Genomic DNA, 19,630 nt, shown 5'->3' on the forward strand with positions numbered 1-19,630 from the left:
GCTATACTCCAATACAAAATAAAAAGTTTAAATAAATAAATGTTTTTTTAAAAAAGAATATAATAGTATCTTTCACTAATGAAGGTATAATGAGCAACTTAGTGACTGGTACTCTGCACTGGTTTAATCACATCTGATACAGTGTTCAGTCTAGGAAACCATGGAATCATTCTCCAGAGAAACCAACCAGAATGGTATCAGAAACAAATAATTCAGAAACTTGTCATCTTTAGCCTAATATATACAAATATTGTTAGTTAACATCCATGTAGAAGACTCCATATTTCCAAAGGATAAAGCATGGAACATAGAATAGAACTCACAGTGAAGCAGATTTTTAACTCAATATAAGAAACATGCTTCTAGTAAAGAGAATTCAAATTGGAAAAGTTAAACTGTCACTTTTTGCAGATGATATGATACTATACACAGAAGATCCAAAGGATGTTATCAGAAAACTACCATCAGAGCTCAGAGCTCTGGAATGAATTATCAGAGCTCAGCAATGAATCTGGTAAAGTTCCAGGTTACAAAATTGATACATAAAAATCTGTTGCATTTCTATACATTAACAGTGCAACATTAGAGAGAGAAATTCAAGAAGCAATTCCATTTAACATCATTCTTTGCATCACAAAGAATAAAATATCTAGGAATAAACCTACCTAAGGAGACAAAAGATCTGTACTCTGAAAACCATAAGATGCTGATAAAAGAAATCAAAGAAGATATAAACAGATCGAAAGGTATACCATGTTTGTATTTTGGAAGAATCAATATTGTCAAAATGACTATACTACCCAAGGCAATCTAAGAGCCAACGCAACCCTTATTAAATTACCAGTGGCTTTTTTCACAGAACTAGAACAACAACAACAACAACAAAATCTCAAAATTTGTAATGAGACATGAAAGACCCTGAAGAGTCAAAGCAATATTGAAAAAGAAAAATGGAGCTGGAGGAATCAGGTTCCCTGACTTCAGACTATACTACAAACTACACTCATCAAAACAGTAAGGTACAACATTAAAAACAGAAACATAGATCAATAGGATAGAAAATCCAGAAATAAGGCCATGCACCTACAGTCAATTAATCTATGACAAAGGAGGCAAGATGATACAATGTTGGAAAGACAGTCTCTTCAACAAATGGTGCTGGGAAAAGTGGACAGCCAAATGTAAAAAAAAAAAAAAAAATAAATTAGATTATTCCTTAACTCCATACACAAAAAGAAGCTCAAAATGGATTAAAGATCTAAATGCTAGACCAGACACTATAAAACTCTTAGAGGAAAACATAGGCAGAACACTCTCCAACATAAATCACAGCTGCTGCTGCTAAGTCGCTTCAGTCGTGTCCGACTCTGCGACCCCATAGACCGGCAGCCCAGGAGGCTCCACCGTCCCTGGGATTCTCCAGGCAAGAATACTGGAGTGGGTTGCCATTTCCTTCTCCAGTGCATGAAAGTGAAAAGTGAAAGGGAAGTCGCTCAGTCATGTCCGACTCTTAGCGACCCCATGGACTACAGCCTACCAGGCTCCTCCATCCATGGGATTTTCCAGGCAAGAGTACTGGAGTGGGGTGCCATTGCCTTCTCCTTAAATGAGATGACGAAGCTTCATCTTTTTTAATCCATCTCCCAGAATAATGGAAATTAAAGCAAAAATAAACAAATGGGGTCTACTTAAACTCAAAAACCTTTGCACAGCAAAAGAAACAATAAACAAAATGAAAAGACAACCCACAGACTGGGAGAAAATATTTGCAAATGATGTGACTGATAAGGGATTAGTCTCCAAAATTTACAAACAGCTTATTACATTTAATAGCATAACAACAAGAAACCCACTCAAAAAATGGGTAGAAGACCTGAATAGACATTTCTCTGAAGAGGACATACAGCCAAGAGGCACATGAAAAGATGTCCAACATTGCTAGTTATTAGAGAAATGCAAATCAAAACTACAATGAGATATCGTGTCACACCAGTCAGAATGGCTATCATAAAAAAATCCACAAACAACAAATGCTGGGAGAGAGTGTAGAGAGATGGGAGCTCTCCCACACTGTTGGTGGGAATGTAAATTGTTACACCCACTATAGAGAACAGTACAGAGGTTCCTCAAAAAACTAAAAACAGAACTAACATATGACCCTGCAATCCCATTCCTGGGCATACATCCAGAGAAAAACATGGCCCAAAAAGATATATGCACTTCAACGTTCTTGCAGCACTGTTTGCAATAGCCAAGACATGGAAACAACCTCAATGTCCATCGACAGAGGAATAGATAAAGATGTAGTACATATAGACAATGAAATATTACTCAGCCACTAAAAAGAATGAAATAAGGTCATTTGCAGCAACATGCGTGGACCTAGAGAGTGTCATATTGTGTGAAGTAAGTAAGACAGAGAAGGAGAAATATGACATCCTTTATATCTGGGATCTAAGAAGAAATGATACAAATGAACTTACTTACAAAACAGAAAAAGACTCTCAGACTTAGAAAACAAATTCATAGTTGCTGGCGGGGCGGGGGTGAGGGGTGGGGTGGAGCAATAGTTAAGGACTTCAGGAAGGTCATGTACACATTGCTATACTTAAAATGGGTAACCAACAAAAACCTATTGTATAGCACATGGAACTCTGCTCAATGTTATGTGCCAGCCTGGATGGTAAGTTTGGGGGAGAATGGATACATACATATGTATGGCTGAGTCCTTTTGCTGTTCACCTAAAACTATCACAACATTGTTAATAAGCTATACCCCAATACAAAATGTTTTGGTGTTAAAAAAAAATTAAAAACATGAATGTGCTTCTAATAATAAAAGCTTCTGAACAATGCAGTGTTAGCCTTATAAGGCAGTGATGTGCTTAAGATTAACAAAACACCTTATGACACACTGTTCTTTATGTTGTAAAGAGATCTGTAGCACTGGGAATGTCCGTATGTAGAGAGGAGGAATGGACTGGAATGGTGTTTGTTGGATCTCTAAATTTTTTGCAGCTCAAAAAATTTCTTTTGATTCTAGGCATAAAGACAGTAACTGAATTTGAGGCAGGAAAATAAGCAGTTTAATTTATTTTTACCTGATAACAAAAGCAAAACCAGAAAAGCATCTAAAAGAATAACACCAATTAAGGTACATGACAGTATACATTTTGATGTTGCTGAAATACTTATCAAGATATTCATCTATATATGTATATGTGCACTTAATAGCCTACTTAATATTATACAGTGAAGAGTCTATAATATCCATTGTGGATGTACAATAACTTATTTAACTTTCCAACTAATACTAACCCAAGAGTAACTTTTTATAAACCTTCAATAAACATTCATGTACATAATCTTTTTCCATAGCCTTGACTATATAAGAGTATTGATATATTCTTATAGAGCTTTCCAGAATTCTGCCATTATACTCAAATTATGAATTTTAAGATAGGGTGAAAAAGCACACAAGCAAGATACACAGGCGCACATATGCAAAACAATTTCTGCCTCAGAGATCCTGATACCAGAGAAAACAGACACACCATAGTAAGTTGGTCTTGATTTTATGCATTTCTTTTTTAATAGTAAATTCGTTAAGAAGACAATGTTAATGCATAGTAAAGGGCTAAAGACAAAATAAAGGTACTCTTATTTGACAAAGAGTCTAAGTCATTCTTCCATGAGATGAAACTAAAAATTGAAGAGTAAACTATACAAGACTTCACTATATATTTGGAATAAAATTTACTGGAATAAAACACAGTCACAATTGATCACATAGTGACCACATAGCAAAACCAGCCTACAGTTTAAAAAAATTTTACAGCATCTACTTACTTTAATGTTTCAGCAAGAAAGAAGCTCTGCTGTACATCATCATGCGTAGGAGTAGAGGAGTACACATCCTTCACCCCAGAAAATCCGCCACTGACTCGGCAATACTTTTCAATAGCCTGTGAAAGAGATCAGACAAGAGTCAGTTCCATAGAATTTCAAGTTTTGAAGGACAAGTTAAGGAACCATAGTCAAAAGTTCAGAGAATCTCTATGAAAATTTTACAGTTTCAGAATAAGACTTTTTTCATCAAATGGAAGTAGCCTTGCACTGGAAAAATTAACTGAAGCATCCTGTTTGATGTAGAATGTCTCTCCAAAACTCTTTAATCTTTTTAAGATATTTTATATTTTCCTAACTTAGGAGTCAAATTTAGTCTATTCACACTGAGTTAGAGATCTGTCTGGTACAATAAAACCTCATTAATTCTGACAAATCAAGAGGGAAGTCAGTTTGAACTAAAAATTTTAAAAGCAATTTTATCATTTCCAAGGATAAACAACAATCCAACTCATGCTAAAAAGTGTATTACTGAAGGAGCTCTCCACAGCAACAGCAATATGATATTTACTGTAAACACACTATATGCCAGTGTATTATCATAATCCTATGAATTAAGCATTATAGTTGGTATAAACTGGCAGGAAGAGCCCACCCTCACACCTATTACAATAATAATCACAAATATTGAGAGCTAACAATCATTAAGAATTTACTATATGCTGAAGGCTTAAGAGCTTTAAATCTATTAACAATTATATTTCTAACAACCCTGTGAGGCTATCTTAATAGCTTTACTATTCAGATGGGAAAACTGAGGCAAAGAGTAATTTGCTCCACATTATTATTAACTACTATGTTCTACTGCCCAAAGGGGAGTTCATATTCTTAATTTATCTTTCTTCATCTTTGAACATGTCTGAATAAAATATTCTGAATTAAACAGAATCTATTCAAAACCCTGTTAATTCAAAACTATCAAACATTCTGCTTTTGTAGATGTATTACTCTTTGCAATTAAGCCATACAGAAAGAGCTGAAAGCACATATGATTCTTTTCTTTCTCTACTCCACCAAACCCAGAGAAATTGAATGAAGGTATGGTTATTTAACTCATCATTATGCTGTGGCTTACTGCTTCTAGCCTTGCTACTTTTCTTACTTATATAGTCTTCCTCCTTTCTGAAGAAGAGCTAATTAACACTTACACTATTCATTTTTACATAATTCCTCTAAATAAGAAGCAATAAATGTTAGGGGACATTCAAGTCATATTCATTGCAGGATTACCTTACCTCTTTCCCTTATACTGGAGAACGGAATGACAATCTACTCCAGTATTCTTGCCTGGAGAATCCCATGGACAGAGGAGCCTGGCGGGCTACAGTCCATGGGGTCGCAAAGAGTCGGACACAACTGAGCGACTAACACTCACTTCTCCTATATATTGGTTTACCTCAGCATTAGTAAGCCGTTACTACACAACAGAAGTGTGTGTGTGTGTCCTGTTCTCAAACCACTGTGCCAACACTGTGTCTCTTTCTCAACTGTGGCAGGACACTCCTGCACAAAGTTCCCCTAGCAGCTGTGTTCCCAATTTTGGACCCAGGCAGAGAAAAGCAGCAACAATAAATGCTTTGCCTGTTCCTGCTCTGTATTTGTAATCACCTTGCTTCTATTAATAGTCTCTTAAACTCCATAAAGAACATCTATGTCTGAATGGCAAATGACACATAAGTGTCCTCACCTTAGTTCAAGTCTTTATCACATCATTTCTACATTATTGCAGTGGTCTCCAAAACCCACCAACTTGCAGATTACAATCAGATCCTTTTGTTGTGTTAGTCCCCACTAAAAAGTCTTCAACAGTTCCTTCCCCTTTCAAAAACCTTTAGTAGTCCCAGGATGGACTCTTAAAGTTAAGGAGTTTTAGTGGGTAAGAGATGGAGAAGAAAAAGAAGATCAGAGAGATTGTGAGCTAGGCAAAGGACCTTCTACCCCTACTTTGCAAATGAGAAACACTGGCATAGTACATGAGAAAAGTGTGTGTGTATGACATCTGAAACACTGAGTAAAGTATTCATGCCTTGACCTAACATGCAAGACTATCTACATAATGGCACCAAACTTTTGTCTAGTTGACCCGTGAAACCTTCTTTTTACATAAATTGGGCTACATTCTGATCTAAAATACATCTTACACATTCTTGTCTGCACAATTTATTAACACTATTTATCTCACCTAGAATGTCTTTGGTTCTATCTAGACTCCAAGTTTAAGGTAAATAATTTGAATATGACTATCCATTGTAATTAGTACTATTTATCATAATTAGTATGTCTCAGAGAATAAAACACCTCCTCACTTCCAGTGATAAGCTATACTTTCATGAACAATCTTATTGACTTTTCTTTCTCCCAGGTACTGATGACAATGGAATTCTCTGAAAGGTTAGCGTTTTACAAGTAAACCATTTGCTTTCTTTACTTACTAACCATTAAAAATTCCTCTTTTCAAATATATGTATGTGAATACACACACCCAGGTGGCACAGTGGTAGAGAATCTGCATGGCAATGCAGGAGATACAAGAGAGGTGGTGGGTCTGATCCCTAGGTCAGGAAGATCCTCTGAAATAGGAAATGGCAACCCATTCCAGTATTCTTGCCTGGAAAATCCCATGGACAGAGGAGCCTAGGGGGCTACAGCCCATGGGGTTGCAGTCAGACATGCCTGAGCATGCACACAACACACACACACATATATGGAGAGACAGAGTATGTGTGTGTGTTGGCATTATCTTTCAGTGTAGAAAAATTTTAACAATTCAATAATCCTTCTTGTGATGCCACTAAAGAATTACTCTGAACACAAACTGAAGTGAATGGGGGTTAATTTACCTAAGCTGTGAATCTGGGCAATTTTACAATGATTTTAGTTTACTCTAGAGGTTAAGCATTAATAGTCAAGTATAGAAATTTTATAATCATAGTGAAAAACTGCCATTTAAATGATTCTAAACATGAAGTAACATGGATGAGGACACATGGCACTGATTTAACAGTCTTGCACATAAAATGAAATACTGGCTTATTTACCAGTGCTGCTTCCCAGCCCCACTCCCGGTATCTTGGATCGTGAGTGAATCGCCAGAGGTACCAATAGGTTTCAATGACTTCTGGACGGAGGATGTAATACTTTTCAGCCTGCCGGACTGCCACAGCTTCTACTGCACCATCAAACTTGAATGATTCAGGACCAAGCTTTAATGCTGTAACATGACAAAAGAAATAAATGAGCACAGTAAACCATTTTTGTTGGGTTTGCCAGAAATTTTTCCTCCCTTGAAAGAATACAGTATAAAGTAATTTTATAGCTGTTTTATTGCTGCTGTTTTGCAAAATCAGTGACTTTAAAAGCTCCACATTTTCTTATAAATATTTCTATTATTCTGACATGAAATATTTTTCATAATGTATATCAACATACTGCTACATCTAACTAAAGTGACAAGAGTCTAGTAATTCTTTAGAAACAAATTTAAGGCTAGACATAAGCACATTACATTCCTGTTTTGGTCCAAAATCAAATGAAACAGATAAATAACTGTATTGTGCAAAATTATTTTTTTAAAAGTCAAGACAATTTAAGTCTTTTTAACATAACACATACATGTAAGAAAACATTTCAGAGCTCAGATTTTGAGTTAGATTTAGTTGCAGATTATAATCTTTTAAGTATACCATAGTACATTAAGAAGCAATACATTTTAAAACTTAAAGCTAGTTTTAAAAATCATCTCTCTTCTATAACCTCTGTATATACAGCTAGGAAGAGGTTCAAATCGCCAACCACTAAGAATTTCATCAGTAAATTGCCCATTTATCAGTCTGAATAAATACCTGAAACTAACAATACTGTAAATCAACTACAGTTAAAGAAAAAACTTAAAAGAAATATTGCCACTACACATATACAACATTATATAAAATACCTTAAATTATGATTTCCATTCAGGCTGGAATATAGTACTACATGAAAGACTTCTAAAGAACCTCTTTCTAATCATACCCAGCACTCTATACCTGGGCAATACAAAATCACCCTGCACTGGGATGCTGGAGTCACACACAATTACCACTCTCAGCTGTCACCTTTCTTTTTTACTAGTTTGTATCAGTGCTAAATAATTTCAAGGTCTCTCACTTCTTCCAAGAAATGCTAGGTACTTTTATATTTTCTCAGAAAAGGTAGCATAAGAACCATGCCAAAACAAAAGCATGCCATAGTTGTTGGCATGACGTTTGCAGTGGCCAAATTTTAGCATTGTAAGGGTGACACCATAAACTCCTTTAATCATAATTAAAATAAAGCATTTCATACCACTGCCCACACTGGAGAAAAAAACACAAAACCAAAAAACACTGTAGTGATGGTAGCTCTATTAAAAGCACACCATGATCCAGAAGAGAGCTGAAAACCAAGCTATTATTGCTAAGTCTTGGAGAACTAAAGTAGAACCGAAGCAGGCGTTTTTAACCTGAGGACATAACTCTATGGTAGGCTTTCAAAGAGGGAGATAATGTTGTGTCTAAGAAGCCTCTGAAATTGCATGCAAAACTTTATGTGTGCTCATATAGTTCTGACCACCTCCTCAATGGGATGTGAGGTAAGGACTAACCAAGAAATTATCAATATATTGTAAGAAAACTTCTACTCAGCTTACTGACAAGATCTGGCATACAATCAAATATTGTTTGTCATTTAAAAATGTTTTTAAAATAAGAAAAGTCAAACAAACATCATAGGCACCAAAATGAGAGTAATCCAATAAATAGGAAGAAAAGTCACTTACTCTGGGTTTCATGTTTTCCTTTTCTCAAAGACCAGGAGTGTTAAGTGATTGTATGGAGTTTTCAAATGTTAACCTTTTAAGGCTAACTTTAAATTAGATAATAATCCCATAATCATAATAATATCACTTGAGTTAAAGTAGACATTGGCTGTGTGGAACTAATATTTTAGACTTCTTAGTAAAATTTTTATTTCACTGATTAATCATTTATAACTTCATTCATGAGGAGTTGGTGAGTAAAAACATGCAAATCTAATACACATACCATATCCATTATTTTTGCCAAATCATTGTTTTGACGTTTCTGAGGGCATTAATTCTCAGGTGCTCTTTTGCTTAAGCAATGTTGTAAAAAATAATTTCAAAACATTCTACCTCTACTTAATTTCTATTCCTTACCTAAAATTTCTCACTTACAATCGATACATCATTTCTAAAAGGAAAATAACTAATCCAACCAGTAAAAATTGAGTCAAAATCATAAATAATTTAGTACTTGAGTAAAAAGAATCTAGAGGATGCAAAAATCATATAATGAAGCTGAAGGAAAGAGACACGCACAAATTTTAAAAATGAAAGTAAAATATCAATTGAAATAAAAAGTCAGTTGTAAGACAGTAAGAGATAATTTTAAAGCAGGCACAGGTTTGTAAAGTCATGGGAAATAAAATTCATACGCATCTTTCAGGGCAGGTAGAATCTGTACAGATGGAAAAATAATTACACTTAAGTCAACAAAAGATATTTAACAAAATCTAAAAAGCACATGACAGAGGATGAGATGGTTGGATGGCATCACTGACTCAACGGACTTCAGTGTGAGTAAACTCCAGGAGCTGGTGATGGACAGGGAAGTCTGGCGTGCTGCAGTCCATGGGGTCGCAAAGAGTCGGACACGACTGACTGACTGAACTGAAAAAGCACGAAGAATATTCTTGGACATGCAATCTGACTACAGTGTCAATGGTCTAATAGCAAGAGAAGAATTTAAACTATTTTCCTGTATCCTTTCCTATCAATTTAAGCAAACAATAGCTGTAAAAACTCTTAAAATATGTCCATTTCTCCATGTTCAATGGATGTTTTGTCTAAACAGATTAAATTTCCCCCCAGATGTGACAGCACATAGTCTGAGGAAGGCTTTATCCAATTTCAATGTGAAGTAAATTAAGTTATATAATAGTCATTATTTTAATAATGTTCAGCAGTTTGTCTGTCTTTTTAATCTAGAAACCCAGATAGAGAAAGTACTATATTCTGGAAGTCTTAAGATCTGGTTTGGCATTTATTTTGCATTATACCTCAGAATATGGGCTTCCCTGGTGGTTCAGATGGTAAAGAATCTGCCTGCAATGCAGGAAACCCGAGTTCAATCCCTGGGTCAGGAAGATTCTCTGGAGAAGGAAATGGCAACTCACTCCAGGATTCTTGCCTGGAGAATTCTATGGACAGTGGAACCAGAAGGCTTATAGTTTATGGGGTTGCAAAGAGTTGGACATGACTGAGTGACCAACACTTTCACTTTTCATACCTGAGGTATGAATAAACTAAAACAATGTATCAATCTAGCTTCCCATGCGGATATAATGTCTTCCCAGGTGGCACTAGTGGTAAAGAACCCACTGGCCAATGCAGGAGACACACGGGACATGGGTTCGATCCCTGGGTTGGGAAGATCTCCTGGAGGAGGGCATGGCAACCCACTCCGGTATTTTTGCCTGGAGAATTCACAAGGACAGAGGAGCCTAGTGGACTACAGTCCACAGGTTCACAAAGAGTCAGACACAACTGAAGCAATCTAGCACACAACACCAAATTACTGCTCTGTTTCATGAAGATTCAGCAGTGTTTCCTACAAACCTAGCTAAATATTAAGCAGTAGGCCATGTTTATCAGTAAGTGGAATATATGAATAATAACAGATTTTGAAATAATGTTAATTCTAATTCCAATAAACTGAAGTGAAATCCCAAGGCAGTAATTACTGCATGAAATTAACCCAAATAACTACTAAGAAGTGGATATATTTTTAAACAACTTAGCCAAAAATTACAGCACAGCTATAAGAAAATACAGCAGAAGATGTAATAACCTAGCGGGAAGTAAGCATAACTAGGACTGTATGTTTTAATTAAAAGATCTAAGCTGGAGATTAAAGATAAGTAAAAACAGTGAAAGAGTTGAAAATACAGGATACAAATCAAATAGTAATCTTTTGGGGCATACCATGGGAAAGAGCCACAGGTTCATTGACTGGCAATATGAAAACGACATCAGAACAAGCATAACAACAACCATAAACTGCATTTTTAAAAATTTTATTTAAACTCGAAAACATTCTGTAGAAGACAGGTTGGATATTATTATCCCAGTATTTTGCAGATGGAGCAACTGAGGCTTAGGAAGGTTAAATGATTTGCCTAAGAAGATAATAAATAGTGGAACATGGGACTTTTCAACCTAGTTCACACGTTCTTTTCATAGTATCAGTGTTTCAAATCAGCACTGGCAATATCACTATGAAATGCGAAAGTCAGAACTGTACAGTAATATGAGGAATCCTTTCATAACTCTGGTATTCTATGAATTTTTCAAAGGCAAGGAAGACATCTGTTCACACTTTAACCCATAAGAATCCAGCATAATGCTTGGCACAAAATATGTGCTTCATGTTTAATGGAATGAATGATTAATTATAATAACCATAATAGACCATATTTTAATGTGTCTGTTGCATGAAATCCTACTATTTTAGATCCAGTAGTTGATTTGTGGTCAAAATCTGCATAACAAGTATTATTATCATGGGTCCTAGTACAAACACTTAATATCCATTCTGTTGTTTGAGGTCATACTAATTTCAGCTATATTTTAAGTATGTATTTGATATTCTACAATATACCTTAACTTCCATTTGTAACTCAGGTCACTGACTTCAGATGCATTATGTACTAAGTTAAATCACCACAAAATGATATGTGCCTCAATGTCCTTTTGACTTAGTTATATTTTGTCAAGAAATGGAATCTTCGCTTTAGTTACTGAGATAAACTGAAAGGTCAATTTCATAGTAAGTTCAATTACTTATTATATAAAAATATGACATTCATAAACTAGGATAAATTTTAAACCAATCATATCAGTTTCATAGTACCTGATGATATATTAACCCTGAAACACAAATTTAGTTATTTAACTAAAGCAACATTTCAATTTCTGAAATCACAACAGAAATTCCTAGCTTTCAGTTTTTCAGGGAGCCCATTATCCATTATTTCATATAGAAACATACATTTTTAAAGCCAGAGGAAAAACTTGGAAGACCTTGCTCAGTGTTTCTTAACGCTATTCTTCAGGCTTTTATTTAAATCTAATTGCCTTCTCCTTCCATGAAATTCTATATTTAACAAATACATATATACTGTTTATCTATGACTAAATGCATGAATGTGTATGTGTGTGTGCGTGGATGCACAAACAATATTTTTCACCCTCAGGAACCAACTTTTGTCACCTGTAAAACTGAGAATCATCTCACTGTTTTTAGGTGAGGACACTGAAGTCCAGAAATATCACCTATTTCCCTAAAGCAACATGAAAGCTTCTTTTTAAAGGCACAAACAACTTAAAAATTATTGTGAACTAACAGACAAACTACCAGTTATCTAGATATCAATTATACATTCAATTTAACTAATATCTTTTGGATATTCCTATTTTCACAAGATAGGCAAGGCATGTAACCTAAATCAATTCTATATTCTTTTAAGCAACTCATTATTTATAGAAATGGAAATAAACTAATTCTTCTATATTAAAATAATGTTATCCCATGCATTAAGCCCTACCTATTGTCTTTAAAACAACTTATTCAAAATCTTTATTTAAAAAAACAGAATTCAGAATAATAATTTAAAAAAAGATTCAGGAACACGTATTTAGAATTAAAATTCAAGTTTAAAAAAAATAATTTACTATGTTAGAATAAATTATTTTGAAGTGAAAAATGCCTATTTATTTTCCTTCTAATTCCTGGACATATTATCTTAAGATTAGTTTAAACTAAACAATTAGCATTATTAATATTCTTACCAGTTCTGTCATAGGACTCATGACATGTACGTGCAATTTCCGCTCCTAGCTCTAAATAATGTCCAGCTTTATCCATTCTGGAACCATCTGCTCCTAGTACAAACATTCCCCCAGCAAAGCAGGCCAAATGCCCCATCTTCTTTTCCAAGTGCCCATTCTTCCATTCTCCAATAAAGGTAAGACCTCCACGAGACTTCCTAATAAGATGTTTTTCTATAGCCTATAAGAAAGAGTAGATATTCCAAATTTTAGAGGCAAAGTGTTAGTATTCAGATTTACTACATCCTTCTGGCACAAAACCTTGGTAAGACGATATTCTACAAAGCAATAACTATCCTGAACTGAAAGACTTAATTACAATAATTAAGTTTAGGAATGAACAATCAAGTTACATATAATCTTAAACAAATATTTCAATCACTACTATAATGAGACAAGGTGGGAGAGAGGAGACTGGCCTGAAAATTACCTTTCAACATAACATTACCCATATTACTGTTTTTCTTCTTCTTGCTCTAAATGAAATGCATAATAATCACTCAGTTGAGGTCAGGATGACAAGTTATAACTCAGAGACCCTGCTAATTTATTTTCTATTTCATACAACAAAATGTTAATAGGAAGAATAACACTCAGGTTAAGCAGAAAAATATGATTTTGATAATTAGTTAAAATGGCTTCTTTTTCATATAATTGCTCAAGTATTTTAAGAAGGTTTAGTAGGTGAAATAGCTTAATGTTATAAAACTTAGAAAAATAAACTGAAAAGTTCAAACATAATTCCTTAGTCCCTTCCTTCAAAAACTTAGGCATTTGTTTTGGAGGCTGTGCCATGGTTAAGAGAGGCCATGAGATAATATCAATTTTATCCAGTTTCCTAAAATGTCAATTTTACTTCTTCTGAAATGTTAACTTTACTGAAAGGAATGGGAATGATGAGAGAAATCTTTATTAAACCTGAATATAACACAAAGTAGAGTCCAACAATCACGCTTAATTTTAAAAATGAAAAATTTTAAGAGCTTTGTTCCTTTGGCCCATGTTCTTAGATTTTGCTGAGAGGAGCTAAAGATTAATTCTTCACCTTCTTTGTAAAACTATAAGGAACTGCATTAATTTAATTCTCTTTAGTAGAAATTATTATACATGATTAAATATTATACTTTTCTGATAATAAAAGATACTAAGACTCAACTCATATTATGGGCTGTTCTCTGACAAGCTCAATAACAATCAGCTTTCAAATGTTTTTTCTATATTCCTTGTCACAATGTTTGTTTTACAGAAACATAAGGACTATGCCTTATTTATCATCTTATACTCCACAAGCCCTGCAGGATGCCTTCAACGATTGTTTAATAAGTCATTTTATAAAAAAACAGTACTCTTTGATAATTTTATTAAGCCTATTAGAGCAAAGAGGGGTAGCTGATAATCATAATGATAATAAGCATTTACTGTTGCTTTGCTCAGTCGTGTCTGACTCTTTGAGACCCCATGGACTGTAGCCTACCAGGCTCCTCTATCCATGGGATTTTCCAGGCAATAGTCCTGGAGTGGATTGCCATTTCCTTCTCCAGGGGATCTTCCCAACCCAGGGATCGAACCCGGGTCTCCCGCATTGTAGACAGACACTTTACCATCTGAGCCATCAGGGAAGTCCTTAACTGTAATACTCAAGCACAAATGAAAAATTAGTTTTTATAATGAAGATTATTTCCTTTTAAATACAAGGACAATGTTTTTTTAATCTTTCTGGACCTCACGGTATCCAGCATGTTTTCCATATATAAAGTGAAAGTGAAAGTCGCTCAGTTGTACCTGACCCTTTGCGACCCCGTGGACTATACAGTCCATGGAATTCTCCAGGCCAGAATACTGGAGTGGATAGCCTATCCCTTTCTCCAGTGGATCTTGCCAACCCAGGAATCGAATTGGAGTCTCCTGCATTGCAGGCGGATTCTTTACCAACTTAGCTACGAGTGAAGCCTCTGTGTGTGTGTGTGTGTGTGTATTTATGGCACCCAATAAATGCCTAAAGGACAATATCCATAGTTTAGATTCTAAATCTTTGTGTGATATTTGTATCACTTTATTTCTGCTCATCACAGTAACATAGTATATTAGATTTATAGTAATATAAATATATTTATAGTAATTTATAGTTAATTACTATTTATAGTAATACAAATCTTACTATGTTATGAGTAAAAGATATCTAAACATATCCCCATTGGCCTACTGGGATTAAAGTAGAAGGTGGGTAAAGACAGGACTTTTTACCAACAATTCTCTTACAGACTCCTAAAATTTCTTGCACAGCTCCCTTTTCTCTAAAAATGTGACAAAAGCCTAAGAGTTCAATTTAAAAGTAACTGCCATTCAGAAGTTTGACATTTTTTGAACAAGTCTGAGCAAGAAAGTAATGCTCCAAAAGGACTGAATAAAAGGTATAGTTTTTGCTATTTCAAATAAAGACTAAATATAAACTTGATCAGAATATAAAATCTATAATACACAATTTTTAAAAAGAAAGCTAAGATATAAGAACCAGGGATATGGATACTTGTAAGTGTAGAGGAAGGCCAGATGAGGATGGAATAATTTAAATACACTAGTTTAGAAAGACAAATTTACAAATGACTTATCTTAAATTAGAATGAATCTTAAAATTCATAATCATTCCTATCTCCTCCATGCATACAACATGTCATTAATTTTACTATCTGTATATACTCTATCTTCTAACATAATTCTGTTATCAAAGATAATTAACATTGCAAAAACTGCATACATGTCTCAAAATGAAAGTTAGCTAACTGGTTATTTCATAGGTGCCAATTTTCAAACTAAGGACTAATAAAAACAGGATACAGAAAACAAATATAGAAAGAAAATTAGGACACATAACTCATATAGCAGATGATTCATGGAAAATAAATTTTAATTTATGAGATTAACTTTCAAAACAGGCATCATGCTTTTAAAAGTATTAATATATATAATTTTAAAACAATGACAAATATGTTCTTTTCCCTGTAGGAAAAATTATTAAAAATAAAAGAGAAAATGTTTTCAGGTTTAAATTATTACAAGAAAGCAGCAAACTATGAAGAAAAAATGATTACACAATATACGATATGTCACACTTTATCAAAAATAAAAATATTAAATACACTCATTTATCAAGTACTTACTGAATACCTATTGTTTCAGGTCATGCAAGACAATAATAAATGTCTGTCTTCAAAGAAGCCACAATCCAGTGGGACTGATACAGGTGGCTATTTTCAACACTGTGATACTAAAAATACTACATTCTTCCTAGACATTAACTTTTCCTGCATCATTAAAATTTCCAGGTTTAAAGTTTAATAACAGAATAAAATTCTTCAACTTTTCAAAATGTAAGTCTTCATAAAGAATTTTAGAAGTCACCTACTAAAGTACAGATTCCCGATTATAGTTTAGTTCATTTTCTTAGTCAACACACTCCTTCAAGAAACATTTATACCTACGGTAGGCAAACCAGTACAATGCAACATATCAGTTCAACTCCTGTGTGTTTTTATAAAACTACAGAGATTAGTTCCTTTAAAAGTGAGGATATATATGGTTAATAAGATCCTTGGTTTAACTTAAAGACAAAAGAACTATAACTCTAAGTATGGGTCATTGACTAGAGTCAGAATGGGTGTTGCTGTGTATAAAATATACAACTTTTAAAAGTGATTAAATTATTAAAGGAATATGGGTTTATACTAGATCAGAAGCAAATAATTTACAAAGTGACTAACACTTGGAAATACCACATATAAGTGTTTCCAAGAATGAAATCTGTCCCGATTTTAAATTGCCACAACACTGTAGCACAAGGTTACATAAATATAAAACAATATAGAAGAGGGGTTAAGAGTACAGGCTCTGGACCTAGACTGTTCAGATATGGGTTCCATTACTAACTAAGCTATGCAAGCTTTACTTCTCTGCACCTTGAGGTCTCACGAGTAAAACGGTAGAGAAGATTAAATGACTTCACATATGTGAAAGGAATCAGAACAGTGCAAACACTATAAAATGTAAAAAATACTACAAAAGTGTTTTGTCCTTACATACCTATAAGGCTCTCAATGTGTAGGTTTAATTGGTCATTTGAAAATAGAAATGTTTATGGAAAAGTATGTTAAGTCATAAGTTTTTCCAGGCTCTGCAGAAAATAGCTACAAATAACTGAAATAAATTTTCATACATAAATATGCTACACTAAATTCTTCAACAATTAAAGTGTTACAATAAAGGAAAACAATTTATGACTATTATATTGAAATACTAACAAACTCTAAGTGAATGTAAATAATAATATATGTACAGGATGTTCATCAATTTCTATCAAATACATAATATATTTGAGATGTTAAGCAGGTAAATGTTCCGATAATAATTACCTCAACAGCATCATCATACATTTTTCTGGCTTCATGGTCTGTTTTATCTGACATCAACCATGCTTTTAGTAAGTACTCATAAAAACTGTCTCCTAGCCCGCCAACTGATGTATGATCTGCAACAGAATAAGGATGGAGGTGGAAAAAAGAGAAGATAGAGGACAAAAAATAATATTTTTTAATTACAATGACTATATTACATAGCAATAATTTGAACATTATATTGACAGCCCTATTGCCAACATACTTCAAATTTAATCCAGTAGGACGGTACCATAATCACTCTTCTCTACATCTGAACCCAATTTTCTAGGAAATCTTTTTCTGCTGGATGTGATATTTTACATGGTTAGTAGTCTTTTTCAATTATTGATGAGTACGTGGAAGAACACCACTGATAGGAATGTAAAATGGTACATCCACCTTGGAAAACGATTTGGCAGTTTCTTTAAAAGATCAACATATATACCTACCATAAAATACAAATATTCCACTCTTGGATTTTTACTCATGAGAAAAAAAGGACATACATCCACTAGAAGGCTTGTGTGTTCACAGCACTTTTTTGTAACAGCCCCAAAGTGAAAATAACCCAAACGTCCATCAACAGGTGAATGGATAAACAAATTGTGGTATTCCACAAAGTGGGATTATATTCAGAACTACTAATACACACAACATGGATGAAGCTCAAAATAATTATGCTGAGTTAAAGGAACCAGAAAAAATGAAAGTACATATAAAGGACTGCATTTATAGAAGATTCTAAAAAATACAAACCTATCTATAATGATAGAAAGCAGATCACTGGTTGCTTGAGAAAGGAGCGAGAAGGGGAGTAAGGAAAAAAAATCATAAAGGCATTATGAGGAAGTCTTTTGGGGTGAACATATGTTCATTATTTTGATGGTAGTGATAGTTTTCTTAAGTTTATACTTATTTTAAAGCTTATTGAACTGTATACTTCAAATACATACAGCTTATTGTATGTCAATTTTACCTTAGTAAAACTGTTTTTACAAAAGCAAGTAAACAAAATAAAAAGGATATTTGGAATCAGTCCAAATCGATCAGTAATATCAACAAATTTAACTCGTTTTAATTCACCTTTTAAAATAAACTGAGACTCACTCTGCAATTTTTTTTAGTTCTATCTTCTTAATCTATATAAATACTTTTTACTAAAGACATACGTAAATACTAAAATTGTGCAGGAAATTAAAAAGAAATGGTGAAAAGACAGATGAGGATGGATAGGAGTTTTATACAGAAGATTTAAGGAGAGTAAAGAAAAAGAAAGTAAACTGATCAAAGTTAGAGCTGTCAGGGGTACTGGTGATCCAGTTAGAATTGGAAATTATAAATTTGTAGTCATCTTAGTCGTTGAGTTGTGTCTGACTCTTTGCAAGCCTGCCAGGTTCCTCTGTACATGGGATTTTCCAGGCAAGAATACTGGAGTGGGTTGCCATTTCCTTTTCCAGGGGCTCTTCCTGACCCAGGGATTGAACCCAGGTCTCCTGCATTGCAGGTAGATTTACTGTCCGAGCCACTAGGGCCCAGTTTAGTTATAAATTTGTAGTGACTTTAACCTTTATTATTGATGATTTTCATGAGCAATGCTCAGCTGACTATAGATGAATGGAAAAGGTACATGGCTGAGTTGATACAAGCATTGGATTTGTAGGACAGATAACACAGAAGACTAAAGGTATTCTCACATTGGTTCAGATACTACGCAGTCTAGGCTGGATAGGAAAGGAAGCAACAGGTGATCTTTATTTCACTGTTCACCTATTGCACCCAGCCAGTAAAATATCAGCTGACCTGAGAGTCGGGAATACCAGACCACCTGACCTGCCCCTTGAGAAACCTATATGCAGGTCAGGAAGCAACAGTTAGAACTGGACATGGAACAACAGACTGATTCCTAATAGGAAAAGGAGTATGTCAAGGCTGTATACTGTCACCTTGCTTATTTAACTTATATCCAGAGTGCATCATGAGAAACGCTGGGCTGGAAGAAGCACAAGCTGGGATCAAGATTGCCAGAAGAAATATCAATAATCTCAGACATGCAGATAACACCACCCTTATGGCAGAAAGTGAAGAGGAACTCAAAAGCCTCTTGGTGAAAGTGAAAGAGGAGAGTGAAAAAATTGGCTTAAAGCTCAACATTCAGAAAACGAAGATCATGGAATCTGGTCGCATCACTTCATGGCAAATAGATGGGGAAACAGTGGAAACGGTGTCAGACTTTATTTTTGGGGGCTCCAAAATCACTGCAGATGGTGACTGCAGCCATGAAATTAAAAGACGCTTACTCCTTGGAAGGAAAGTTATGACCAACCTAGATAGCATATTCAAAAGCAGAGACATTACTTTGCCAACAAAG

General features: G+C 34.4%; 1 protein-coding gene across 1 annotated transcript in view; it reads right to left on the bottom strand.

The window, feature by feature from the left end:
- The window catches only part of MAN1A2 (mannosidase, alpha, class 1A, member 2), a 155,465-nt gene that overhangs the window by 26,502 nt on the left and 109,333 nt on the right, over nt 1-19,630 (bottom strand). The window contains exons 9-12 of the mRNA XM_010830715.1: nt 17,239-17,354; nt 12,794-13,013; nt 6,945-7,117; nt 3,850-3,965 (exon numbers count right to left, since the gene is read on the bottom strand). Coding sequence (XP_010829017.1) covers nt 3,850-3,965; nt 6,945-7,117; nt 12,794-13,013; nt 17,239-17,354 — 625 coding nt within the window. The remainder of the gene's footprint in view (nt 1-3,849; nt 3,966-6,944; nt 7,118-12,793; nt 13,014-17,238; nt 17,355-19,630) is intronic.

This window comes from Bison bison, unplaced genomic scaffold, assembly GCF_000754665.1.
Source record: "Bison bison bison isolate TAMUID 2011002044 unplaced genomic scaffold, Bison_UMD1.0 scf7180017864519, whole genome shotgun sequence".
In the NCBI taxonomy this organism is placed as follows: domain Eukaryota; kingdom Metazoa; phylum Chordata; class Mammalia; order Artiodactyla; family Bovidae; genus Bison; species Bison bison.